The sequence below is a fragment of the Mya arenaria genome, chromosome 10, assembly GCF_026914265.1.
Source record: "Mya arenaria isolate MELC-2E11 chromosome 10, ASM2691426v1".
NCBI lineage: Eukaryota > Metazoa > Mollusca > Bivalvia > Myida > Myidae > Mya > Mya arenaria.
In genome coordinates, this window is record NC_069131.1 from 68,151,312 (window position 1) to 68,174,897 (window position 23,586).

Below are 23,586 nucleotides of genomic sequence, written 5' to 3' on the forward strand. Positions count from 1 at the left end.
GAGTGCAGCTTTAAGGCAAAACCTGTTCAGGGTTTAAAGCACACTTCTGTAAATTATATTGTGAGTTTGTAAACCCATTGTTTAATTATCGTGAAATAACAGAAAAAACAACATCGAAAACATCTCCCTAAATCTCTGAAAACGGATTGATTAGTTGACAATTCGTATTGTTTTGGCATGTCTTTTGTATTTGATACTGATTGTTTTGCATGAATTTTGTCTAATTAAATTCAACAAAACGCCAAACAATCGCAGTTCTTACTGCTCTTAATGGCGATATTTCAAATTGCTTTATTACACAGATAAAATAAGATCATTGTATAATTGCATATAATTGAGATTTCGTTATAGATGCAATACATTATTCGAATCATGTTTGTGTTTTCTTTCTTGTTTGACATGCAGAAACGTTTTTGTTGTCAGCATATCTCAATTTATACATATGCAGTCTGAAAAGCATCTATACAATAATTCGTGAAAATATTGTTATAACATATGTTTTATTTCTCAAGTAATATGTTGCAAACAACCAGCATGTTTGATCACAGGTCACATATCAGCAAAACATAATTACAATTAACTTTATACACCTACAACCATTAAAAAGAAAATAAATATAATAATATATAATATAATATAAAAATGAACTTATGTTAGGTACGCAGGCATGCGCAACCACGCACACACACCTTCACCCCCCCCCCCCCCACACACACACACTCACAAACAAACAAACACATACAGATACACACAAGTCAGATACGCAGGCATGCACAACCACTCGCACACACACGCACGCACGCACGCACACACACTCACACACACAAAGAATAACAAGGTAAGCGTGGCAACAGACAATGCGTCTGTTAACGAAACTAAACAGCATTTTACTGCTTACCTTGAGAGCATCATTTTAACCGTTTGAAATATACATTCTATCTAATTGTGCGTGTGCTGCATGCGTGTGTATGAACTATAGCAACCCTTTACAAGATAGGATAATAGAAACTATACATGTTAATGTGTCACATGTTAACGCCGATGAAGCATTCAATTTTGACCTTGTTGAATATTGACCCCGTGAGTCATGTTTCTTTTTCTTTTTAACGTTAGAACTGCCCCCCCCCCGACCGGTAATTAATGGCTGTGTGTTGCGTGACAAATGTACTTCGTTGGAAGTTGATCAAGGGTTATATTCAATATCAAACGAAGTCAATCATATGGTCATCCTTAATTGAATTTATTAATTGTTAATGTGTTTTATACAACGATTTCTGCTTGGCAACATCAAAATTAGATCCAAACACTGACCTTTATAGTCGCATACAAGGTACTTATCTGGGGAGATCCAGAAATTGACATAAGAGGATGTGTTACTTAGGGGCATAACACTTTGACATCCGCCCCGCCCTCAGAGCTGAAATTGTAGTAATTTAAAAAAAATGTAGGCGGGGGGTGTTGGGGGTAAACAAAATTTTGACATTTTCTAGTCCGAATATGGTGCATTTTAGCTTATTTGTTACATTTCCGATATCGTCATAAAAAGTAAATTTGGACAATTCAATTTGAGGGAGGGGGCACTACCGCCTGGATCCGCTTGTACTTACAATGCGGTACAGATTTCTGTCGACAATCACTTTTTGGATGGTAAGTAATAATATATTGTTAGTGAAATGTATGTCACAAGCTGGATTTATTATGTTTTTGCTTAGTCTAGGGTATTCTTCTCTTCAGATCTCTGCTGATACTTATATCGATAGAAAAGTTGGGTAACTTATACTGTAGTAGAACTGTTTGTTGTGGTGTTTTTACTGTAGCCGATAAGATAAAAACAAAGCACTTAACAGCATTATCCCATCACTTAAAACAGTGTTGATGTGTAGTATATAATAATTATGATTTGGCTAATGAGATTGCTTAATCATTTAGAAAGCCTCTCATGGAAATAGCCGCCAATTTTAAGTCATCCGTTGAAGTTATTAAGTTAGTTATTTAGCGTCCGTCTTATGTTGAATTCGTAATTTAGTACAACAAAAATAACAATAACCCTAACATAAAACATATTAGAGTTTTTTACAAAGCAAGACTCTCATAAGTTTCTAATCTGACCATCTTATTATTATAAACAATATTTCGATTAACGTCATGCTAAACGTTTTAATATCATACGTTGAATAATGAATTGACGTTTCAGGCGAATTAAAATATAGAATACGTAAAACAAGAGAAAGAAAAATATAGAACAGAACAGAAGTGTCCGTGAATATGCTCACAGGACGCACTTGAGAAGGGCATTTCATAGCGCTAAGTGAGGAATTGATAAAAATATCGGTTATTGTAGCAGGGGCGCAAAAAAGACAGACGGCTCAATATTGACGTCATTGGTACTTGTAGTTTCAAAACTGTTTCAAATATCGAAATATAAAAACTTTCCCTACTTGGGCATATGTTTTTGTATTACAATTTTTAGACATAAAGTCTTAAATTCGCTCAATATGGAAGGCCAATTCAAAATCCATGTTTGTCGAAGTTTTATAAGCATCAAAATTAGAACGTTTCCACAAATACAAAGAACAGACAAGATGTCATTTAGAGGCACATTTTAAAACAATAAGAACGGAGTTGTACGTCAAACCAAAATCATATTTTGTAGGAATAATTGCAATAACCTTTTAAAGCCATCACCTATTTAAGCTTTTGTATTATGTATTAAAACGCGTAACCCTTGTTTGTGGGTAAGCCCAAAATAACCTGGGGCACGGTTAGACTGTTGTGCTAGTGTTATAGTGACCATACGTTCATGCCCAAAATAACCTGGGGCACGGTTAGACTGTTGTGCTAGTGTTCTAGTGACCATACGTTCAAGCCCAAAATAACCTGGGGCACGGTTAGACTGTTATGTTAGTGTTCTAGTGACCATACGTTCAAGCCCAAAAGAACCTGGGGCACCGGTTAAACTGTTATGCTAGTGTTATAGTGACCATACGTTCAAGTCCAAAATAACCTGGGGCAGGGTTAGACTGTTATGCTAGTGTTCTAGTGACCATACGTTCAAGCCCAAAATAACCTGGGGCACGGTTAGACTGTTATGCTAGCGTTATAGTGACCATACGTTCAAGTCCAAAATAACCTGGGGCACCGGTTAAACTGTTATGCTAGTGTTATAGTGACCATACGTTCAAGTCCAAAATAACCTGGGCCACCGGTTAAACTGTTATGCTAGTGTTATAGTGACCATACGTTCAAGCCCAAAATAACCTGGGGCACGGTTAGACTGTTGTGCTAGTGTTATAGTGACCATACGTTCAAGCCCAAAATAACCTGGGGCACGGTTAGACTGTTGTGCTAGTGTTATAGTGACCATACGTTCAAGCCCAAAATAACCTGGGGCACGGTTAAACTGTTATGCTAGTGTTATAGTGACCATACGTTCAAGCCCAAAAAAACCTGGGGCACCGGTTAAACTGTTATGCTAGTGTTATAGTGACCATACGTTCAAGCCCAAAATAACCTGGGGCAAGGTTAGACTGTTATGCTAGTGTTCTAGTGACCATACGTTCAAGCCCAAAATAACCTGGGGCACGGTTAGACTGTTATGCTAGTGTTCTAGTGACCATACGTTCAAGCCCAAAATAACTTGGGGCACGGTTACACTGTTGTGCTAGTGTTATAGTGACCATACGTTCAAGCCCAAAACAACCTGGGGCACCGGTTAAACTGTTATGCTAGTGTTATAGTGACCATACGTTCAAGCCCAAAATAACCTGGGGCACGGTTAGACTGTTATGCTAGCGTTATAGTGACCATACGTTCAAGCCCAAAATAACCTGGGGCACGGTTAGACTGTTGTGCTAGTGTTATAGTGACCATACGTTCAAGCCCAAAATAACCTGGGGCACGGTTAGACTGTTATGCTAGTGTTATAGTGACCATACGTTCAAGCCCAAAATAACCTGGGGCACGGTTAGACTGTTGTGCTAGTGTTATAGTGACCATACGTTCAAGCCCAAAATAACCTGGGGCACGGTTAGACTGTTGTGTTAGTGTTTAGTGACCATACGTTCGATCCCAAAATAACCTGGGGCACGGTTACACTGTTGTGCTAGTGTTATAGTGACCATACGTTCAAGCCCAAAATAACCTGGGGCACGGTTAGACTGTTGTGCAAGTGTTATAGTGACCATACGTTCAAGCCAAAAAAACCTGGGGCACCGGTTAAACTGTTATGCTAGTGTTCTAGTGACCATACGTTCAAGCCCAAAATAACCTGGGGCACCGGTTAAACTGTTATGCTAGTGTTCTAGTGACCATACGTTCAAGCCCAAAATAACCTGGGGCACGGTTAGACTGTTATGCTAGTGTTATAGTGACCATACGTTCAAGCCCAAAATAACCTGGGGCACGGTTAGACTGTTGTGCTAGTGTTCTAGTGACCATACGTTCAAGTCCAAAATAACCTGGGGCACGGTTAGACTGTTGTGCTAGTGTTATAGTGACCATACGTTCAAGCCCAAAATAACCTGGGGCACGGTTAGACTGTTGTGCTAGTGTTATAGTGACCATACGTTCAAGCCAAAAAAACCTGGGGCACCGGTTAAACTGTTATGCTAGTGTTCTAGTGACCATACGTTCAAGCCCAAAATAACCTGGGGCACGGTTAGACTGTTGTGCTAGTGTTATATTGATCATAGTTTCCTCATTGATTTACTGTTTTTGTGGATATCCTTCTTTAATTAAATAATAATCAAATTCACATGATAAAAGGTTTACGACTACTTTGATTTTCGAAAGTATTCTCGACTGTATTTTCTTTTAAAATGCAGACGTTAAAGAATAAAAAAAATGGCGGGATATCTTAACGTAGGAAAAACAACATTGGTTAATAATTTATCAATTTTAGTTATTATTAGATAAGTACTACATTTATAAGTATGTGAAATATATTTTCATTCTGCTAGTTGTTGAACTTACAACTTAACAAGTTTACTACTTTAAAACCGTGAATATTCGATATCAATAAGGAAGTACTAAACAACTGTCAGGGGGACTTCACCATTTATGATCACATCAAAGTGGTATGTATGACTTACACTTCACAAAAATAAGGAAACTTTGAAGTGTTTGTCTAAGACGACTTAAGCTTACTTAAAAATAATGATAACACGATTGCCTTTAAAAAAGTATACGGAACCTGTGTTACAGCGCTGAGCTAGATGTCTTTAACAGGAGTTTTAAAAACAAAACAAAAACAAGCTATTACTTCCGCGAAAGAATGTCAGAATATGTGTGCTTATTAACTTTAATTCCAGTTCTTATATAATGTAATGTAAATGTATAGTAAATATAAATTTTAAAGTGAAACAAAAACATTTCCGACCTGTGACTCTTCTTAAATTTATTGCTATCAAAGGATGATTCGACTGTCCCTTATCATTTTAAGTAATATTCACAACTTCAATTCAAGAAAATAAGGTTTGGGGAGTGGAAATTATATAACAGGAAAGGGGGTAATACATACCCTGGTACTGATATAAAAGTTGCGAAGAAAGCTAAAAACAACATTAAGTGTCTCGCTTAAAACTGGCATATCAATACGTTAGTGATAACACTGTCAGAAGCATATTCCATTACACCTGGAGATACAAATGAATTTAGGGTCTCGAAAAATGACAAGTCCATGTGCTTTAAACTAAAAATCAGGAATGAATATCAATGGCTTTGGGGATTGTATACTGTGTATACATGTTTGCACTGGTTTATGTTTTTTCGTAATTCGACTGAATGTTAACGTTCAAAATGCTTTTATATAGTTCCTTGTAACTGTATTTTCAAAAAGATCTCTTCTGCTCCCACCCCATATAACATCTTGAGACCCAAATAAAGAAAGGGCTTCAAATGTAAATAACACATCGCTCAAGTGCACGGGCAAACAGTTTAAAATGCTTAAGGAACGCCACTGTCTTGTTTGGTGCAAAATAGTGCAGCGGGCTTATGTTTTCTGTTTAAAATAAGGGCCTTTTGTCTTTTCTTTATCTTCATTTCTTCAAACTGCATTTTTGTATTGTGGTTGACGTAATATTAATCCCTTGGGGGGAATCAACTTTGTTCCATTGTTCCGATATAAAAAATTGCAAATATTATGTAACGGATCGTTAAGGACTTGACATGATTTGCTTTTCAATTGTCTTCAAGATGCTTTAAGTCCTGAGGAGGCCATAGAAGGAAGCAGCTTGAGCGATAATAAGGAAACATCTTAACAACATTTCCAACATCATTAAGGACCTATCATTTGTTATTTACATTTCTTTATACACGTTCCGTCTGTGATAAAAACCAGCACAACCTTGGGAACGTGTCCCTCTAGACACATTAGAAAACTTTGATTTGCGCAAGTTAACCAGAACAATGGCTTACAGTTGTACAATAAAAATGAATTTAGGACTTATTTTACTATTTATGGTTGTGTCAATTAGTCGCATCGATGCTGACGAAATGCTGACAAAGATAATGTTTAAAGTTATGGCGAACGAAGATAAATTCGAATCTATGGAAGCTCAGTTCACGAAGTCGTTGGAAGAGCTAGAATCGCGGCTAAATGGGAAAATAGACAAGGTCATAGAAACTCTCAACAAGTATGAACCAAACATGGGTGACATTGCAAACGACATTAAACGAACGATTTCCAACTCTGTAACCGGGTTGGTCAAATCTCAGTACGTTTCCATAACAAAATCGATAAAGCAAGAAAAGAAGGTATTGATGCAAATCAAGAATGATATCGACGCAAATTCGAAGCAAATGCAATCTGAAATTGTGAACGCGCAAATGCGTTTGGATGAACGTTTTGAAAATCAAACAGCATTAATAGAACATGAATTTAACAGTGCAAAACATGAACTGGAAGGGATGAAAAATGTTATACAAAACGACAGTGATAATCTGAGTGTATTGTTCGAAGACTTAAAAAGTAACCTCATACACCAAACTAAAACAGAGAAACTTGAATTTGAGGAACATTTTCTAAATCAAACGAAAGAGCTGGAGACAAGATATAGTTTGAAGGAGTCTGATATAGATATCCAAATGGCTCTGTTTCAAAACGAATCATTGGATAACTCGCTTATCTTTGAAAATAAATTCAAAGATGCGTTAGAAGATCTTGCTGCAAAAGATGTGTATTTAGAATCGCGACTCTCGAATCACGACAGCGCGATCTCGTCCGTCCGCTCAAGTGTATCCGGACATTCGTATAGACTCAGTAGCATAGACGGTAAACTGTCCAGCTACAAATCATCGCTAGACACCCTCTCCTCTAACATCAGGAGTTATAAAACCTCTGCGGACTCTGTAGGTTACCGGATTAGCGGAATTGAAACAAAATTAAGTAAGTTTTCAGATTAAACTCGGCGATTAAGCAACTTTTAAACACTTTTCTGTGGATATTGTGTTGCGAAATAATGTATAATATAATTAGATTGTGTCGATGTTATATTTTATTTCATTAGTTAAAACTACTCTTATGTTACAAATGTAAAGCAACTTAGTTTCGTTTTATATGTGTTACAGTACATGTTATTTTTCGTTCGTACCTTTCTCCTGGTTTTTCTTTTATCCTAATCGTTCCACCTAGATATAAATGATTGACCCATTTACAGAATGGGCAAAAATCTTACTTTTTATTTTATTGTTTAAACTAAATGAGGCCTTACCGGTTTTCGGATTTACGTTTAAAGAATGGAAATTTACGATTTCATTTCCGTTCAAGATTGTAGATTTTGCTAAATAGATATAACAATTTCTGAAGCAGTCCTTAAATAGAGATTGCTTTTGTTGTACTATGTTAAGTTATTTTAAACAAAGACTTGCCCTTTATCAAAGTTGACAAGTGAGCCTGGTGAACATGGTTAAACTACTTATTGTATCAATAAGTCATTTGTTTCAGGTAAACATTCCAGCTTCTATGCCGTAAAACAAAAGCGCGAAGATGACATGAGGGATGGACTAAGACTGAGACATCGCGGCGTGTTCAGAAATGAAGGCAGCGACTACAGTTCTGTTACCGGTTATTACACAGCACCAGAAGACGGCGTTTATTCGTTCTGGCTTAGTGTAGAAGCCCGTTACGGAAAACGTGCTGTCCTGTGTTTATATCACGATGACATGAAAACGGGTATACAGTCATTCGAGGAAAATGGAGGAGGAGCCGGACAGGTTGGATTCATATATCTGACTCGTGGATCAAAAGTATCGGTACACTCGTGCTTTAGTGGAAGTAGCATTGACCCCGTCCGAACTGCCTTTAGTGGTGTACTTCTGTACACGAAATAGCTTTACCGTTTGAGTGTAATACAATCAATGTTTCCCCTATCGATGCCTGGAACAACCTAGGAATATTGACAAATTAACTGTTTGTGTTTGTTTTTAAATGTAGATATTCTGAAGCCAATGTTATAAAAGTCGAGCCAAATTTAATCAGTATATTATTTGGAGTTTACTTTGAGGAGTATTCAAGCCCTTGACATGGTTTACTCGTACATGTTGTTTATTTGATGTATGTTTTATCTCAAGGATCAAAACTTACATATAGTGAGATCGAGATGTCTACAAAGTTGAAATATTTATAGAAAAACTACAGAAACAAACTCAATAGTCAAAAAATCAAATATTTTCCCCGTTATCATCATTATTGGGCATACACTAAATTACGTGCTAGTTCCTAGCATGATATGATAGCCTATTAATAAAATGCTATTATAAGTTTGCCGTCATTCTTTAATATCGCCCAAAAAATGCTTACTTTAATGAGAAAAGCATATTAAATGTTTTAATCGATTGTGAGTAACGTACCTATTGTGGCTTATACGAAAAATAAACTTCTACTTGAAATTTGGTTCAAGGTGATGCCAAATAATGGTAGATATCGTTCATTTGACAATGAATTTTTATTATTCATTGCTTGAAAAGGAGACACACATGTCATTGCAGTCAGTTATCAGCCGCTTCTGCAATTTTTCAACGTTTGTTTATTTTAAGCAGATCATGTGATATTCACACAAAACGGGATTATCTTTATCATAATCTGTATAACTTTTTTCAGGCCGGTCAGCTCTGTTACCTGAAAGTCGGAATATAGCTGTTCAATTAGCGCTGAAATAAATATTCATCAAATGTTTTGTGTGGTTAAAATAGATCAAGGGCCTATACATTGAATGCAGTCAATGACGTATGACTATAAGATATACTTAAGTTGTATATTGAATGCCACCTCAAATAAGCAGCGTATTTGCGCAATAACGCAATTAAAACCATAGAAAACGCAATAATATTAATATCGACAAGTCGATAAACGCATTATAAAAAACTGAATGCGCAAATAGTTTCAAAATAAACGTGTACTGAATGAAAAAAAAAATTGATACTGATTATTCCGCGTTTATGTGTGTGTGTGTGTGTGTGTGCGTGCGTGCGTGCGTGCGTGTGCTAGTGCGTTGTGTGTGCGTGTGTGTGTGTGTGTTTACAGTATCGGTAAAAAACAATAGGCTAAATACCGTCTTGATGGCAGAGAAAATACGTTCGTAGACGGATACAGGCGAAAGTCACATGTTCATTTTATGCAAGTGATAAGTTCCCGCAAACTGGCATAAAGAAGAGGAAGTATTTGTACACCTCAATCAAATCCTGTTGTAAAATGGTCTCAGACTAAGATTCCAAGCGCTTAAAGAGTTGAAAGGCTTTCGGGCAGCTACATTTTGTGAGTATAGTCATGTAATTTGTAGAAAATAAAACATTAACTTCTAAAGATAGAAAATGCATGCAACATGCATGAGTTCTTTCTAAAGAACTTTTAGATTATTTATGTTGATACTTATCTAAATCAAAAGCATGGAGTAACAGTCACTTGAAATACTCATTTAAAATGTAGAATACCAAAATAAATTCAAAAGTATGGAGTTATAATCAATTGCATATGAAACCTTATCTGGAACTTTGGTTTCATAAACAATGCACTGCTACGGGTAAAACATTCACGCATTGTTTAATAAAATCTCCACTACGTTTTAAACACGAGATGAATTGGACATGTTAATAAAATAAGTGTTTAAGGTCTCGTTCCACCATGAAAGGACCTTCATGCAAAATTCCTATTGCTGGAATATTAATTGATGTATCTAAATATTCCCCTCAACCTAAGTCACTCGTGTACAAAATGAACAGATTTATATCAGTGCTTCATAAATATGCACATAAAACATGTTTAATACTCGGGGTGAAATTACTGAGACAAAATGAAAAAAGTTCACACACTTTCAGTTCCGTTTGGCATTACATGACTTTAAAATACAATCTATATTTTCACCCAATAAAATTGCATATAGGTAGGCTTTTTCATTATTTTTTTATCTTTCGCAGGTATTTAAAGGTTTGCCAACTACGCGCACTCCGCCCGGTCTTAATCATTACTTCCTTTCATCTAAATAGTACATACTCACAAAACGTAACAGAAATATTAATTTTGATGTAAGATCGTGGGTCTTGCACGCGAAACCCACTATGTTCGGAATAAATGTGCAAATCTATTTTAAAATCCCTCAATGGATAACAAAATTCCGGACACGGAACACTGGAAGGACTAACGGTTGGATGAATGGACGGACGATGCAATTTTAATACATTTTGGGGGCAAAATAATGTCGTCAGCGTTGCTAAGCTTTCGTTCGTTATGTCCAAATATGTTGTACAAACGACGTCCATTATAATCTAGGACATATACATTTTTTAACCATTTTCAATTGCTTGTAAGTTTCGGCACATATTCACGTTATGCGTCATCTTCATTTATTGCTGGGGAAACGTACGACAAAATGAAAAACTGCTCAGTGAACGTTCAGTATACACTGATTAAACATACAACCCGAAACGCACCATGTCGTGCTGCTTTCCATCATAAAACATTTATCATGTTAAATTAAAATCTATAGAAATGGCGAAAAATCCACATTCAGCTTTAGGGATCCTCGAGTAGGCCCGACCTTTGACGTTATGTCTAAAAGGTACAAGACGCCAGATGATGCAAATGTAAGAAAAATAGAACTTTGTCAAAAACACATACAACATTGACTCATAAACAGATATAATTTGAACTAGGAAACCATTATGAGCTATTAAAACGGGAAAACACAGATGAGACAGCAACAGGAGTGTTGCGTTTATCATTTTAACAATGTAAAATGATGCATTATTTGCCTCCTACTAGCTCGCATTGACAATTTTAGGCTTGTTTTGAGGAGATGCTGTATTTGCCGATTTTTTGACCGGCTGGTGTCTAATCACTTCAATGTTAAATTTGTTTCCAATATAGGTTTGGTATCATTTAAAAGGTATCGATTTCGTATTAATAATATTAATGACCAAGGTTCATCATATATTAAAATATTACCGTTTGCATACTTGATCGAGTTATTCATATTGAAATCGGACGTAAATGACATATTTTCTGTAAAGGCCAAAAACAATTAATTATCAATTTCAATTGTTGTTGTTTTTTTCCTTTTCTTCACATATTACCATTTCAAATGTTGATAAAACAATACCTGAAATAGTCCCAAGTAAAGCGTTATCGGTATTCTAATGGATGTAGTCCAGAGGCTTTTCGTTCAATGCATAATGTGTTAAATCAATCACTTTCTTTAACAGTAAAGTAAACATATACCTATTTAAAAATTACTTTGTCAAATATAAGCAAACTGAGGTATGGAAATATCTACAGAAATGAATGCAGCGACTACAGATCTGACACCGGGTGTTACACAATACCAGAAAGCGGCGTCTATTTATTTTAGTTTAGTCTAGAATCGTTTTATGGAGAAAAAAAGCTAAACTCTGCCTATGGAAGGATGGCAGATCTACAGGAATAGAAACAGCTGAAGAAGACCAAGGTGGAGCCGGACAGGTTGCATTTGTATATCTGTCTGCTGCATGTTTTACAGGAGGTACGACTAGTGTTGCATACGCCCGAACAGCCTTAAGTGGAGTTCTGTTGTATACGTATTAACCGATCCGTTTCTTTTGAATTCTATTAAATAAGGGACAGTTCATGTTATCCGTTATGTTGAAACGTGATGTTTCGGCGAATTCAGAACATGCTGCTTCAACTACTATATAGCCTGTTGTTTTTAGTTACTTTGCTTAAATCATATTTGAAACGTTAATGTTTCATTACAATGCTTTGCACTTCAGATTTAGCTAATAAATACATATTGCTTCTTAAAATTGTATTTATATATGCTATGCAGTAAATATACATTTCCATACCTTATTATTGCTAGAAGCCTTGGCTATTATTTCAAGCAAACATTACGTCGAGTAAAAAACGAAGCAAAGACTTTATGACCATCTTATTGGAGTGTAATAATTACTTTACAATTGGATGAAAGCAATTCAAGTGGGAACATATTTGTTCGCCTTAGTTTTTTCGTGAAACTGACTCCAAGTGTCACCAGGTGGGCTGGTATTCATCCTTAATTGGATGTAAGAACGATGAAACTGTAATTTATCGCTTCTTTGAGGCCCGCGACACATCTCGAAACTCCGTTTGGTGTAGGAATAAACAAAAGTACGGATTGAATAAATAAATAAATCATTTTTTTATTCCTTTAATAACAGTTATTCGTGACACACCATCAACAATTATACTGTAATGTTCAATTGGTTGTTAAAATGATTGCTCAGCGAAATAAAAAAAAACTTCCATAAAATATATAAAAGTTAAAAAAATACATTAATATTAAAATTGATTTACTTTAAAACTCTATAGAATCTTTAAAATTAATAAATAACAATTTTGTTTCCTTAAAGCCACTCATATACTGATACTTTGTTTGCAATCTTTTTTGTCAAAGGTTCAAATACGAGTTAGTTAATTTATTTATTTTAAATAAAGTCATATAATTTCCATAGGGTAACTAACGTTTCTTGAGAATATGAAGGATTTATTTTTTTCATAAAAAAGCATAAAAATTGTTAACCATAAAGCTCCTAATATTCAAACTTTAATAATGTTTTATCACTGCTATATTTTGTATGTCCAACCGTATAAAACGAGTCCCTTTAAGCTATTCGATGTACAAATAAGATTGTCATTTGATCGAACAATTGGCGACATGTGACATTTTGATACCTGATGACCCAATATCATTCTAGAGTCATTTTAAAGGGCACCGGGTAATGAATACTTATAATAAAAATATATCACTGAAATATTATTACAGATCAAGTTAATTCAATGTGTATTTTTGTACTTCATTTCAACTTGGATTTGGCTTGAAATGAACTGTATTGCAATTTTAGCACTGCCAAAAACAACTGATTTGTAATGTTACTTTAGGTAAACAATTCTTTCTACAGTATTTAAAATTAATTCCAAAACTCCCTAATTTTTACATTGGATACCTTAAAACAATTTTAACATGATCAACCTTAATAATCATAATAACACAAGCACATGCATGTGTACAAAAATATGTGAAAAACAATCGATAAGTTCTAATTAAAAATATATTAAATATTTAAAAATATATTAAATATTTATGGCCTGGGCCGGTACTCATTTATCATATTTAGTCATTTTCTAACGTATATATCTCTTTTATCATAAGATATCATCAGTTAATTTATCTGAAACAATTTATTTTCAATAACTTTACTTAAAAAAGAGGGCCATGATGGCCTTAAAACGCTCACCTAAGCAAAGGGCCGTAACTCTGTGATAAAGCATTAATAAAAATGTTGCAATTTAAACATATCTTTACTGATGACGGTGCCTTGTTTTATATTTGTAAAGGGTCATGCAATGAAACTACCTGTAAAGTTTCATTGAATTTGGCCTGGTAGTTTCAGAGATTATTTTTTAAAGCAAAACAGAAAGTCGCCCATTTTGTTGTTGTTGTTGTTGTTGATCCATCTCAATGCCTTGTTCTTTTTTTGTAGAGGGTCATGCAATGAAGCTTCCTGCGAAGTTTCAGTGAATTTGGCCTAGTAGTTTCAGATGGAGATGTTTTTTAAAGCAAAACAGCAAGTTGGCCAGATTGTTGTTGTTGTTGATCAATCGAGACCCATTGTTGTATTTTTGTAGAAGGTTACCCAAGGAAGCTTCCTGTAAAGTTCCATTGAATTTGGACTGGTAGTTTAAGAGAAGATGTATTTTTGTAAAGGGTCACCCAAGGAAGCTTCCTGTAAAGTTTCATTGAATTTGGACTGGAAGTTTCAGAAGAGTTGCTTTTTAAAGCAAAACAGGAAGTCGGCCATTTTGTTGTTGTTGTTGTTAACAATCGTGACCTCTTGTTGTATTTTTGTAGAGGGACACCTAAGGAAGCTTCCTGTGAAGGTTCATTGAATTTGACCAGGTAGTTTCAGATGATTTTTAAGCAATTGTTGATGAACGGACTGACGGAGGGACTGATGGACAGACGACGGACAAAGACCGATCACAATAGCTCACTTTGAGCACTTCGTGCTCTGGTAAGCTGAAAATCTAAAACATTAACGTTTACTGTTTACACTTTTATGAACAGAAATTATGTATGGATATGTATTTGTGTTTGTACCTTTCTTCAATATATAAATATATATTACCAAGTGTTATATTATAACAATATATTAAATCAACAAAAATGTTTACAAATACTTTCACAATGCTGTATGGGATCAGTTTTCTTAATTCTCTTCTGCATTAAATATCTACTGCCCTTTCCAGTGTAATGTAATCTTAAAACTCAGAAAATTAAAATTCAAGGTAAATGTAACAATACACAGACAGATATTTGGCAACAATTATTATTATTAAACTTGACAAACAGCACTTTAATAAATATACTAATAATATTAATAATAATAACTTTATTTAAAGAAGGAAAGACATTCAGACAAAAGCATCTCTTATTCACAACGAATCTCAGTATCATTATTTGCACAAAAGATACCCCATACACAATTATTTGCCTTTTGTCTCAAGACACCACTTTCATTTGGTATCATTTAAAACATTTAATGTGTTGATTAGCTGTTTACAGACGCACTGACGCACACACGGACACACACATTACCATCGCATAAGTTCTTCTGGGCTTTGGCCAGTAGAGCTAAAAATGGCATTAAGATTTTTATAATCTATGTTAATAAAAAGCAATGAATTTCTTAAAAATAAACAAAATCTTAACAAGACTAACCCTTTCACAGCATACTGTATGCATAAAAGAGTGAAAACATGTATAGCTGCCATTATATTTAATAGCTATTTTGGCCTGATTTTGTATTTTTTCCAAAGTCGACTTTATCCCAATTTGCAAGGCACAGGCAGTAAAAATATTTCCAAAAAAATCACTGCCTTTTAAAATATACCAAAATATATGGGGTCGCCAGTCATCGATATTTACAACTTACACCAATGGCACAATGGAATGTAAAACTTAATTATATAATTGTAAAGCTTAATACTAATTTGAAGACAACTTCATCCTGGAATGTTTGTTCCTATATCAGAGGATCCTGGTCAACTGGACCTTTTCTTGTAGAAGAACACATATCCGTTGGAATCGAGATCTGTTTGCCCTGCACACAGTTCCACCTGGAAAAGAGAAATGGAAGTATCAGATAAAAATGCCTAAATATGCAAACAACACTCATTTTGACCAAGAGTCGTATTTACTAATTTTTAGACTCCGACTCAAAAAGCCGAATTTTTAAATGTTTCAAAATATCGAAAATGTAACTGATTTTGACAAAAGATACGTGCCTGGTTGAAGAACAGATTATTTGTGACAAAGACAGCAGTTTTTACCGTCTTTTCCCTATTAACAACATTTTAACAACGTTTAATATGGAGGGTGTAAGTTTTACATGTTCTTCCATTGTTTTATTCCAAAGCATTAAATTTCACAATTTTGTTCTATAAGGGTTTCCAGTCATTTGGTAAGTTTAATATGCAAGTAACTCTTTCTTTTTTTAACTTTAAAATTGAGAACAGTACTTAGCAGCAGACGCGTACTTAAGTAAAATACTTAAAAAAACTCACTAAAATATTGTTAACCTATAGATATTAATAATACCTGTTATGTGTTTCCAGTCCGGATTGAAAAGTCCGACCCGAAGACACCTGTGTTGCTAGGTCATGGGGCTTGCCTAGATAATAGCTACGCAGCTTGCCCGAGGGTTGGATTTTTCTATCCAGACCACACACACATAATTGATATTATCTCTAGCATACCTTAATTACTTTTTGGGGAAAAATTGATATGGATAAACACTTTTTTGTACTTTCACCAAAAAGCATGTCGGTTTTTACTGATGTCATGACGCGCAGTAACTTTTATTCACTGCATACTTTAAGAAGTTCCTTAAATATAACATCATTTAAGGGTTATTTTGATTTGTGTTGAAGCAATATTTTTTGTAAAGTTAATGTTTATGGAAATCATCTATTGAAATATCTTAATAATATTATTATGCTTACATAAAGTGTAAAATAAAAGAAATATTATTAAGTCACAGAACATGACTCAGCTAGCATGGGGGGTGCCTCATCAGCACGGCTGAATTCATGTGAAATGACTATCCGGTGAGCTAGAATATGTAATACTTAATATCTTAACCACAAACCTCAAAAATCAGATCGTCATCACAGCGAAAGAATTGCTCATGGCATTTAACATAGGCAATGTAGTGGCCTCTATCCCTTGTTTCACCTAGATGGCAAATACCCCCTAGCAAATCTGCCTGCACCTCTGTCTGCAAACCAGATAGAGGTTAAGCAATAAATATATCAACAGAGATTGTTTAATTGAACAACATTTCAGCCTGTTAATCTGATTGTTCAGTCAGTCAGACAGGTTGGCAGGCAGACGATCCAACCAGTAAACCCCAATTCTGGTCTGTTGTTCTTTAGTTAAAAGGGGCATAATTAAACAATTAGAAAAGCTAGAGGTAAGAGCCTTGCTACAAAATATCTGTGACAATATCTTATTGGAATGTCTTGAACATTTTTAAGTAATGGCCAAGGTTAACGTTTTTGCACAACAACATCGATGATGCCAACAAAACCATGGAAAACTAGAAATTACGTTTTTGAAAAAGCGCTCGTCTCCCCCATGGTGTTGTTGTATGTGAGAAATCATTGATAATGGTCATGAAATGTGTACTTAAAACCTGGAGAAAAACAAACAAAGAGGTCATCTACAGGTCATGACCAACATGCATACGAAGTTAGAAGTTCCTGATTGCAAGTATTAGGTTCCTGGGTCTATTCAGCGTAAAAATGTGTGATGTACAGACTGGTGACCAACAAATTGTTTTTTCACCTGAAGGTCACTGTGTCCTTGACTACTGACCTAAAAATCAATAGGGGTCAAGTACAGATCAAGATGAACTAGCAAACAAAGTATGAAGTTCCTGGGTCCAAGTGTTCTTCAGTTATTCAGCTAAAGCCTTTATTTTTTCAAGGTCATCTTTAGTTTTGACCTCCTGGCCTGAAAATCATCTACTAGTCTAAACCCACTGGCATACCAAGTATAAAGTTCCTTGGTTCTAGCATTCTAAAGTTATTGACCTGAATCCAGTTTTCAACTTCAGGTCATTGCCAACATATCGTTTTTCACCTGAAGGTCACTGTGACCTTGACGTTTGACCTATTGATCTTAAAATCAATAGTGGTTATGTACTGGTCATGACCTACTTCTATTCCAAGTATAAAGTTCCTTGACCCATAGGATTTTAAGAAACCTTTTTTCACTAAGGTCACACAAAAGTTCCAAGTTCGCAAGTTATTGTGCGGAAACAATTTCTGACTTATGAACTGACTGACAGACGGACAGTCATTGGGGGACATAATAAAGACAGTACCTTGATATATTTCTTTGAAAATCAACTTTATTGAAAATGAATAACTTTTTTAAACTTTGTTTTTATATTGACAAGTGCATGTTCAATTTTGTCCACAGCAATATTACTAACAATAACAAATTTAAACTCGAATGAAATGATGAAAAAATATCCAACTATCACATACCCCGTTGCTGCATTGAATCTTAAGCACCGGTGGGACACGCATCACCGTCCTGTCCTTCCCACCATCAGGGAGAAATCTGTGAAGAAATGGGGGGTTTCAATTTCCAGGTAAGAGCGAAATAATCTTATTTTCATTTATATTTGGTACTAGTGAATACAGTTTTATCACTATTTCATGTTTAAATAGTTTATAAATGTCTGTCTGCACTGTAATCTATACATGTATTGTGGCTACATTTTTGCGTTTTGTCAGGGTTTATACAAAATTTTACTCTTTTTTAGTTTTATTTCATATTCGTACTAAATTTAAAGTCTTTCTGGCATATAAACAGTGAAGCACTAGCACATAATTATAAACAAAAACCAACTGCCTACTTCTTATAAACCAAAAGGTGTCCCTTGGAACACTTCTGTCAACATTTGAACTGCCTAGATTAAGATTGTTTACTTAACCAAGGCTCAATTTAGGCAGAATTAATGTAGAATGTATGACCGAGTGTAAACAGTTTGACCTCTAGTGGTGTAAGTGACCTCTGGTGGTGTAAGTAACATTTTTGAGAGTAGACCTTGGTTTGCTTTTAAAGTATTTGCTTAAATGAGCTCAACCTGAGTGCAAATTATTGTCGTTCACCAGAAGCCTAAAAGTAACAGTTCAGGGGATTTTTCTTAGACTAATAAAACCTTAGTCAATCTTTGTCACAAAATGATATTATCTTCGTTATTCGGATGCATATTTGTTCGAATTGAACTTCATCCAATAATATAAATGAACACTAAATTGATGAAATTAAAAAACATATCTGGTTGCTATCTGTTACGTTACTATACAGATTTGAGGTTATTCCAATAACGACTAAGATCCTTTAATGAAACAAGCCCGAGACAACGAAGTCAACTGAAGAGGAAAATCATTGGATGACAGCAGACAAAAACAACGAAGACATGTTTATTGCTAAAGACAACATCCATTCCAGACAAGGAAAGATAAAGTACAATATTGATACAAAGAAAAAAAGAGTTCATTACTAGTTGGCATACATATTCAACAATTTGGAATAGTTGTTGTGAAATAGTACTGTCACCCCAAGACATTATTGTGTACAGGAAGAAATCACATTTGATTTAAATAGATAATTATAAAGGCCACTTTCAAAGAATCAAATTTATTTGAAAACATCCTTTTATAGACGAGACTAAAATAGCAGAGTGAAGTCAAACAAGGAGTCGTATGCAGCATTCTCCATGATATTGTACTTACATTATTAAAACAAAATTAACAAGAGATGTTTGTCAAACATTATGACCCCCCCCCCCCCTCCCCCTGAGCGCCATGTTGTTAGGATTATTTGGACAATTGAATTAAATATGCATGGACTGAAATGACAGCTGATTTGTCATTGACATTGGATGCCTTTGAGGCAGTTTTAAGATTATGACCATTCAAAGTGTGAGGATAGAAGGTGCAGTTTTAAATCATGTTTAGATGATGACTGATATTTGCAGATAAAAATGTATCCTCTTAGCAGCAGGTAAAAAGTAAATATGACGTAATTTTAATGATGAAAATGAGTTATGACCATGACCTTTGACACTATGACCTCAAAATCCATAGGAGTCATCAGCTGGTCACCCAAAACCTAATGTCAAGTTTGAAGGCCATGGGTGCATGCATTGTAGAGTTATCACTCGAACAACATTTTCGCATTCAAGGTCACTGTGACCTTGACCTTTGACCAGATGACTCCTTAAATCAATAGGGGTTATCTACTGGTCAGGCCCAGCCTCCATGTCGAATTTGATGATCATAGGTCCGGGCATTGTTGAGATATAACTGGGAGAAGCTTTGTTAACTTTTTCGCGTTAAAGTTCACTGTGACCTTGACCTTTGGCCCGATGACCACCAAAATCAATAGGGGTCAACTACTGGTCAGGCCAAACCTTCATGTCAAGTTTGATGACTAAAGGTCCAGGAATTGTAGAGTTTGCCTTCAAGGTCACTGTGACCTTGACCTTTGACCCAATGACCCCTCAATTCAATAGGGGTTATCTACTGGTCAGGCCCAACCTCCAAGTCAAGTTTGAGGGCTATGGGTGCAGGCATTGTCGAGTTATCACTATGACAACCTTTTATCTTCAAGGTCACTGAGACCTTGACCTTTGGCCTGATGACCCCAAAATCAATAGGGGTCATTTACTGGTCAGGCCCAACCTCCAAGTCAAGTTTGAGGGCAATGGGTGCAGGCATTGTCAAGTTATCACTCTGACAACCTTTTATCATTCAAGGTCACTGTGACCTTGAACTTTGACCTGATGACCCCTAAAATCAATAGGGGTCATCTACTGGTCAGGCCCAGCCTCCATGTCAAGTTTGATGACCATAGGTCTTGGCATTGTTGACCTTGACCTTTGACCCGATGACCCCTATAATCATCAATAGGGGTCATCTACTGGTCAGGCCCAACCTTCATGTCATGTTTGATGACCATACTTCCAGGAATTGTTGAGATATCACTGGGACAAGCTTTGGTCTACCGACGGACCGACCGACAGACATGTGCAAAGCAATATACCCCTCTTCTTCAAAGGGGGACATAATAAGGAATTTTATATATAATTAATATATTACTACATCCTAATCAAAGGATTCTTTTAGTCAATCTGTTTAAATAATTGTCAGATAAAACGGTTACAGTGATTGATGGAAAAGGGGGGAAATGAAGTCAAACAACAAGCAGTGAATGGAAAAAGGGGTTTCTGGGTTAAGGTGTCATTATTACTGATGCTTCATTAAATCCAGAGTTCACATGAACTCTGTTAGTACAGTATTGATGTGTTCAACATTTTCAGCTCAAAGCGTTTCAAGGCTGTCTTTTGCCAGTATGTCCACGATGGACATACTGTCAAAAGGCAGCTTTGAAACGCTTTGAGCTGAAAGTGTTGAACACATCAAGCAATGCATGTGCATGGTTTCACTAAAGTTTTAACTAGCCATACAAGCTTTGATTCTAGTTTATGCAGTAACGTCTATTTTTGTAAAACATTAAAGCTATGCACTATTACTGGGTAATTATTTGTAGACCAATGAGGATTAAGTTTGATGTTTTACAAAAATAGAATGCCTTGTACAAGCTGCAGCCTCACTAAGAGCGTTCTTTCTTCACAATGTTTATACAATATACAATATTACCTGTTTACATTGCCCTCACCAGGTCTTTTCTACAGAGATTATATAGCATAAATCATACAATCTTATGACAGCAAGGATTATTTCGTTGCTTTTATTTGATTTCGTTTACATAGTTTTTATTAATTTATTTTAGCTTGATTTAATTGTGACGAAAACTGATAAGTAATGGAATCACTGTCTGGTCCATTTCCTGGGCAGTAACAAGTACTGCTGTCCATTTTCAAAGGCAATGAGAAAGTACCACTGGTGGGAACTGAACCCACAAAATCTTGGGTGAGAGGCAGACACATACCACAACACCGCTCTTATTCTCCTAATTTGACAAGTGCTTTAGCATGCTTTATGAATTTGCTAGCTCACACCAAAGCTTTTAAAATGCATGAAGGCACGAAAAACAGGATTCCATCTATTAATAAATTCCATCATGCAGTTATAGCTAAAGAACATTACAAAGCTCTTTTTTCTTGGCAAATATGGTAAAATATTAGGACAAACTACATTCCAGTAATGTGCACAACAATAAATAACAGTGTTAATCAAATTGAGCTTGTATACCTTACTTCTTCAATAGAAAGGAGCCTTCAATAGAGAATATACAAACAGAATACAACGAAAATGGTTTATTAGTCTGGCTGTAAAAAGAACCATGTTGAGATAATATGCCATAACATATTCATTAAGTTTGGTAAGGATTGAGAAGTGAGATAGCGGTAATGAAAATGTGACAACCCGAGGATGATAGCGCCAGGCAATGTATCATGGTGCCTATTTGATACTGTCACCGGAACTTGTCAAATGTTCCTGAAAGGCTTTGTTTGACTGATAGCCTTCAGTATTAGGGCACATATGGACAGAAAGCCTTTTGTATCTTATTTTCATTACTGCCTTAGCTACCTGCCCATGCAGTTTGTAAATATTATACATTGGTCGAAATTAACACAAGCCCGCAAGCCCTGCACTGGTAAAATGCCTTCCGGGCTTGCTCCAATTCTGAATTGTATATAGCAGGGCTTGTTAAAAAAATTGATGCTAAACAAAAGTATTAAAATTCAGGCTTGTTCATCCCAAAGTATAATTTAGATGACTGAATATAGATTGCTAACTCTTTTAAAGAGCAAAGTAAGAACACGAAGATAGTAAGTCATTACAAAACTGAGTGAATGTCAATTTGTGTTGTCCATTTATATAAGAATGTTGGGCATTATTGAGCATGTATGTATTTGAACATGTTTTTCTCAAAGTCACCATATCCTTGACCTTTGACCTACTAACACAAAATCAATAGGATTCATATACTGGTCATGATCAACCTGCCTTCTAAGTGCATGTTTAAAAAAATACCCCATGAAGTATTCAAATTTCTATACATGTTTCTCTCTTCTGGAAGTTGATTTGTGTTGTTGATGCAACATGGTTTTACAAGGAAGTGATTTTGGCATTGTTTTTATCTTAATATTGGAAAAAATGTTGATTTAATATTTTTTCACCTTTTCTGAAAGGTTATAGTTTTGGTCACTTTGACTCATTTTAAGTGGCCTGAAAAAAACACTTTTTCAAATACAATAAATGGGACAACAAGAAATCTAACTTTCACCTTTTTGATGGATTTTAATTTTTCTTCAATCGTTAAATTTTGCAAACTCATACCTCTTTGCATGTAAAATGAGCATTTCTGGAATATCCAGAAGCTGAATCTTCTTGGACATAGTGCCATCAGTCTTGCATCTGAAACAAACCATTATACTACAGCAAACCTATAACACCGGTAGGCAACAACAGGCACCATATTCATAAAAAATCTTAGTTAAAATATTCAACTAAGGCCAAATAAAAAATAGGTGCGTTTCAGGTAACTCTGCCAAAAAAAAAAAAGGGTAGGTAGGTCTGAATATTTTCTTATTTTTTTTATTATATTTTTTTTGATATATTGATTTCAGTAACTGTTGACTCAGACTGTACCAAAAATAAAAGTCAACAATTTTCAGATTTATCAGCAATTTTTAAACATGTTTCATGCTTCAAAGGAAACAATCTTTATTTGTCTGGTTAAATACTTTGACAATGATGGTTGGATTTCAACTAAGTTATGGTACACCACTCTTTTATTATTATAGACTTTCCAGGAACGGTTTTACTTTTCTTTATGCACCCTTTTGCTCTCAATCACCCGCTGTAGTATGCTAACCTGCCTGTGACATAATTGCATGGAGAGTGGGACAGCAAATTTACCATATAAGCCATCAGCCAAGGAAACCTCAATGCTGTCAAGAGGACCTGGGGGTTCAGGTTTGAAGAACAAGTAACATGCAGGTTTTATTGCCAAAATTGCACAATTAAGTTTG

General features: G+C 35.4%; 2 protein-coding genes across 10 annotated transcripts in view; one reads left to right on the forward strand and one right to left on the reverse strand.

Annotated features, from left to right (window-relative positions):
* Positions 1–6,311: 6,311 nt before the first annotated feature.
* Positions 6,312–8,760, forward strand: LOC128206468 (putative leucine-rich repeat-containing protein DDB_G0290503). Its single transcript, XM_052908896.1, has 2 exons — positions 6,312–7,384; positions 7,943–8,760. Exons 1-2 carry the CDS (start codon positions 6,406–6,408, stop codon positions 8,326–8,328), a joined length of 1,365 nt encoding a protein of 454 aa, XP_052764856.1. The 5' UTR covers positions 6,312–6,405; the 3' UTR covers positions 8,329–8,760.
* Positions 8,761–12,637: 3,877 nt separating this feature from the next.
* Positions 12,638–23,586, reverse strand: part of LOC128205704 (ubiquitin carboxyl-terminal hydrolase 12A-like) — a 61,126-nt gene continuing 50,177 nt past the window's right edge. For 7 of the 9 annotated variants that reach the window (XM_052907601.1, XM_052907602.1, XM_052907600.1 and 4 more), the window contains 5 exons: positions 22,892–22,969; positions 21,800–21,823; positions 18,059–18,134; positions 16,654–16,782; positions 12,638–15,622 (listed from right to left, as the gene is read on the reverse strand). In XM_052907601.1, the coding sequence (XP_052763561.1) occupies positions 15,548–15,622; positions 16,654–16,782; positions 18,059–18,134; positions 21,800–21,823; positions 22,892–22,969 (382 nt within the window). In that variant the 3' untranslated portion in view covers positions 12,638–15,547. Of the gene's footprint in view, positions 15,623–16,653; positions 16,783–18,058; positions 18,135–21,799; positions 21,824–22,891; positions 22,970–23,586 lie in introns of those variants that run through there. The other 2 variants (XM_052907604.1, XR_008256315.1) reach the window with 2 other exon arrangements.

Excerpts from the sequence above, each read along its gene's own strand:
- LOC128206468 (XM_052908896.1), top strand. The coding sequence starts at position 6,406 with ATGGCTTACAGTTGTACAATAAAAATGAATTTAGGACTTATTTTACTA. Across the intron at positions 7,385-7,942 it reads CGGAATTGAAACAAAATTAA|GTAAACATTCCAGCTTCTAT; the intron begins GTAAGTTTTCAG and ends CATTTGTTTCAG.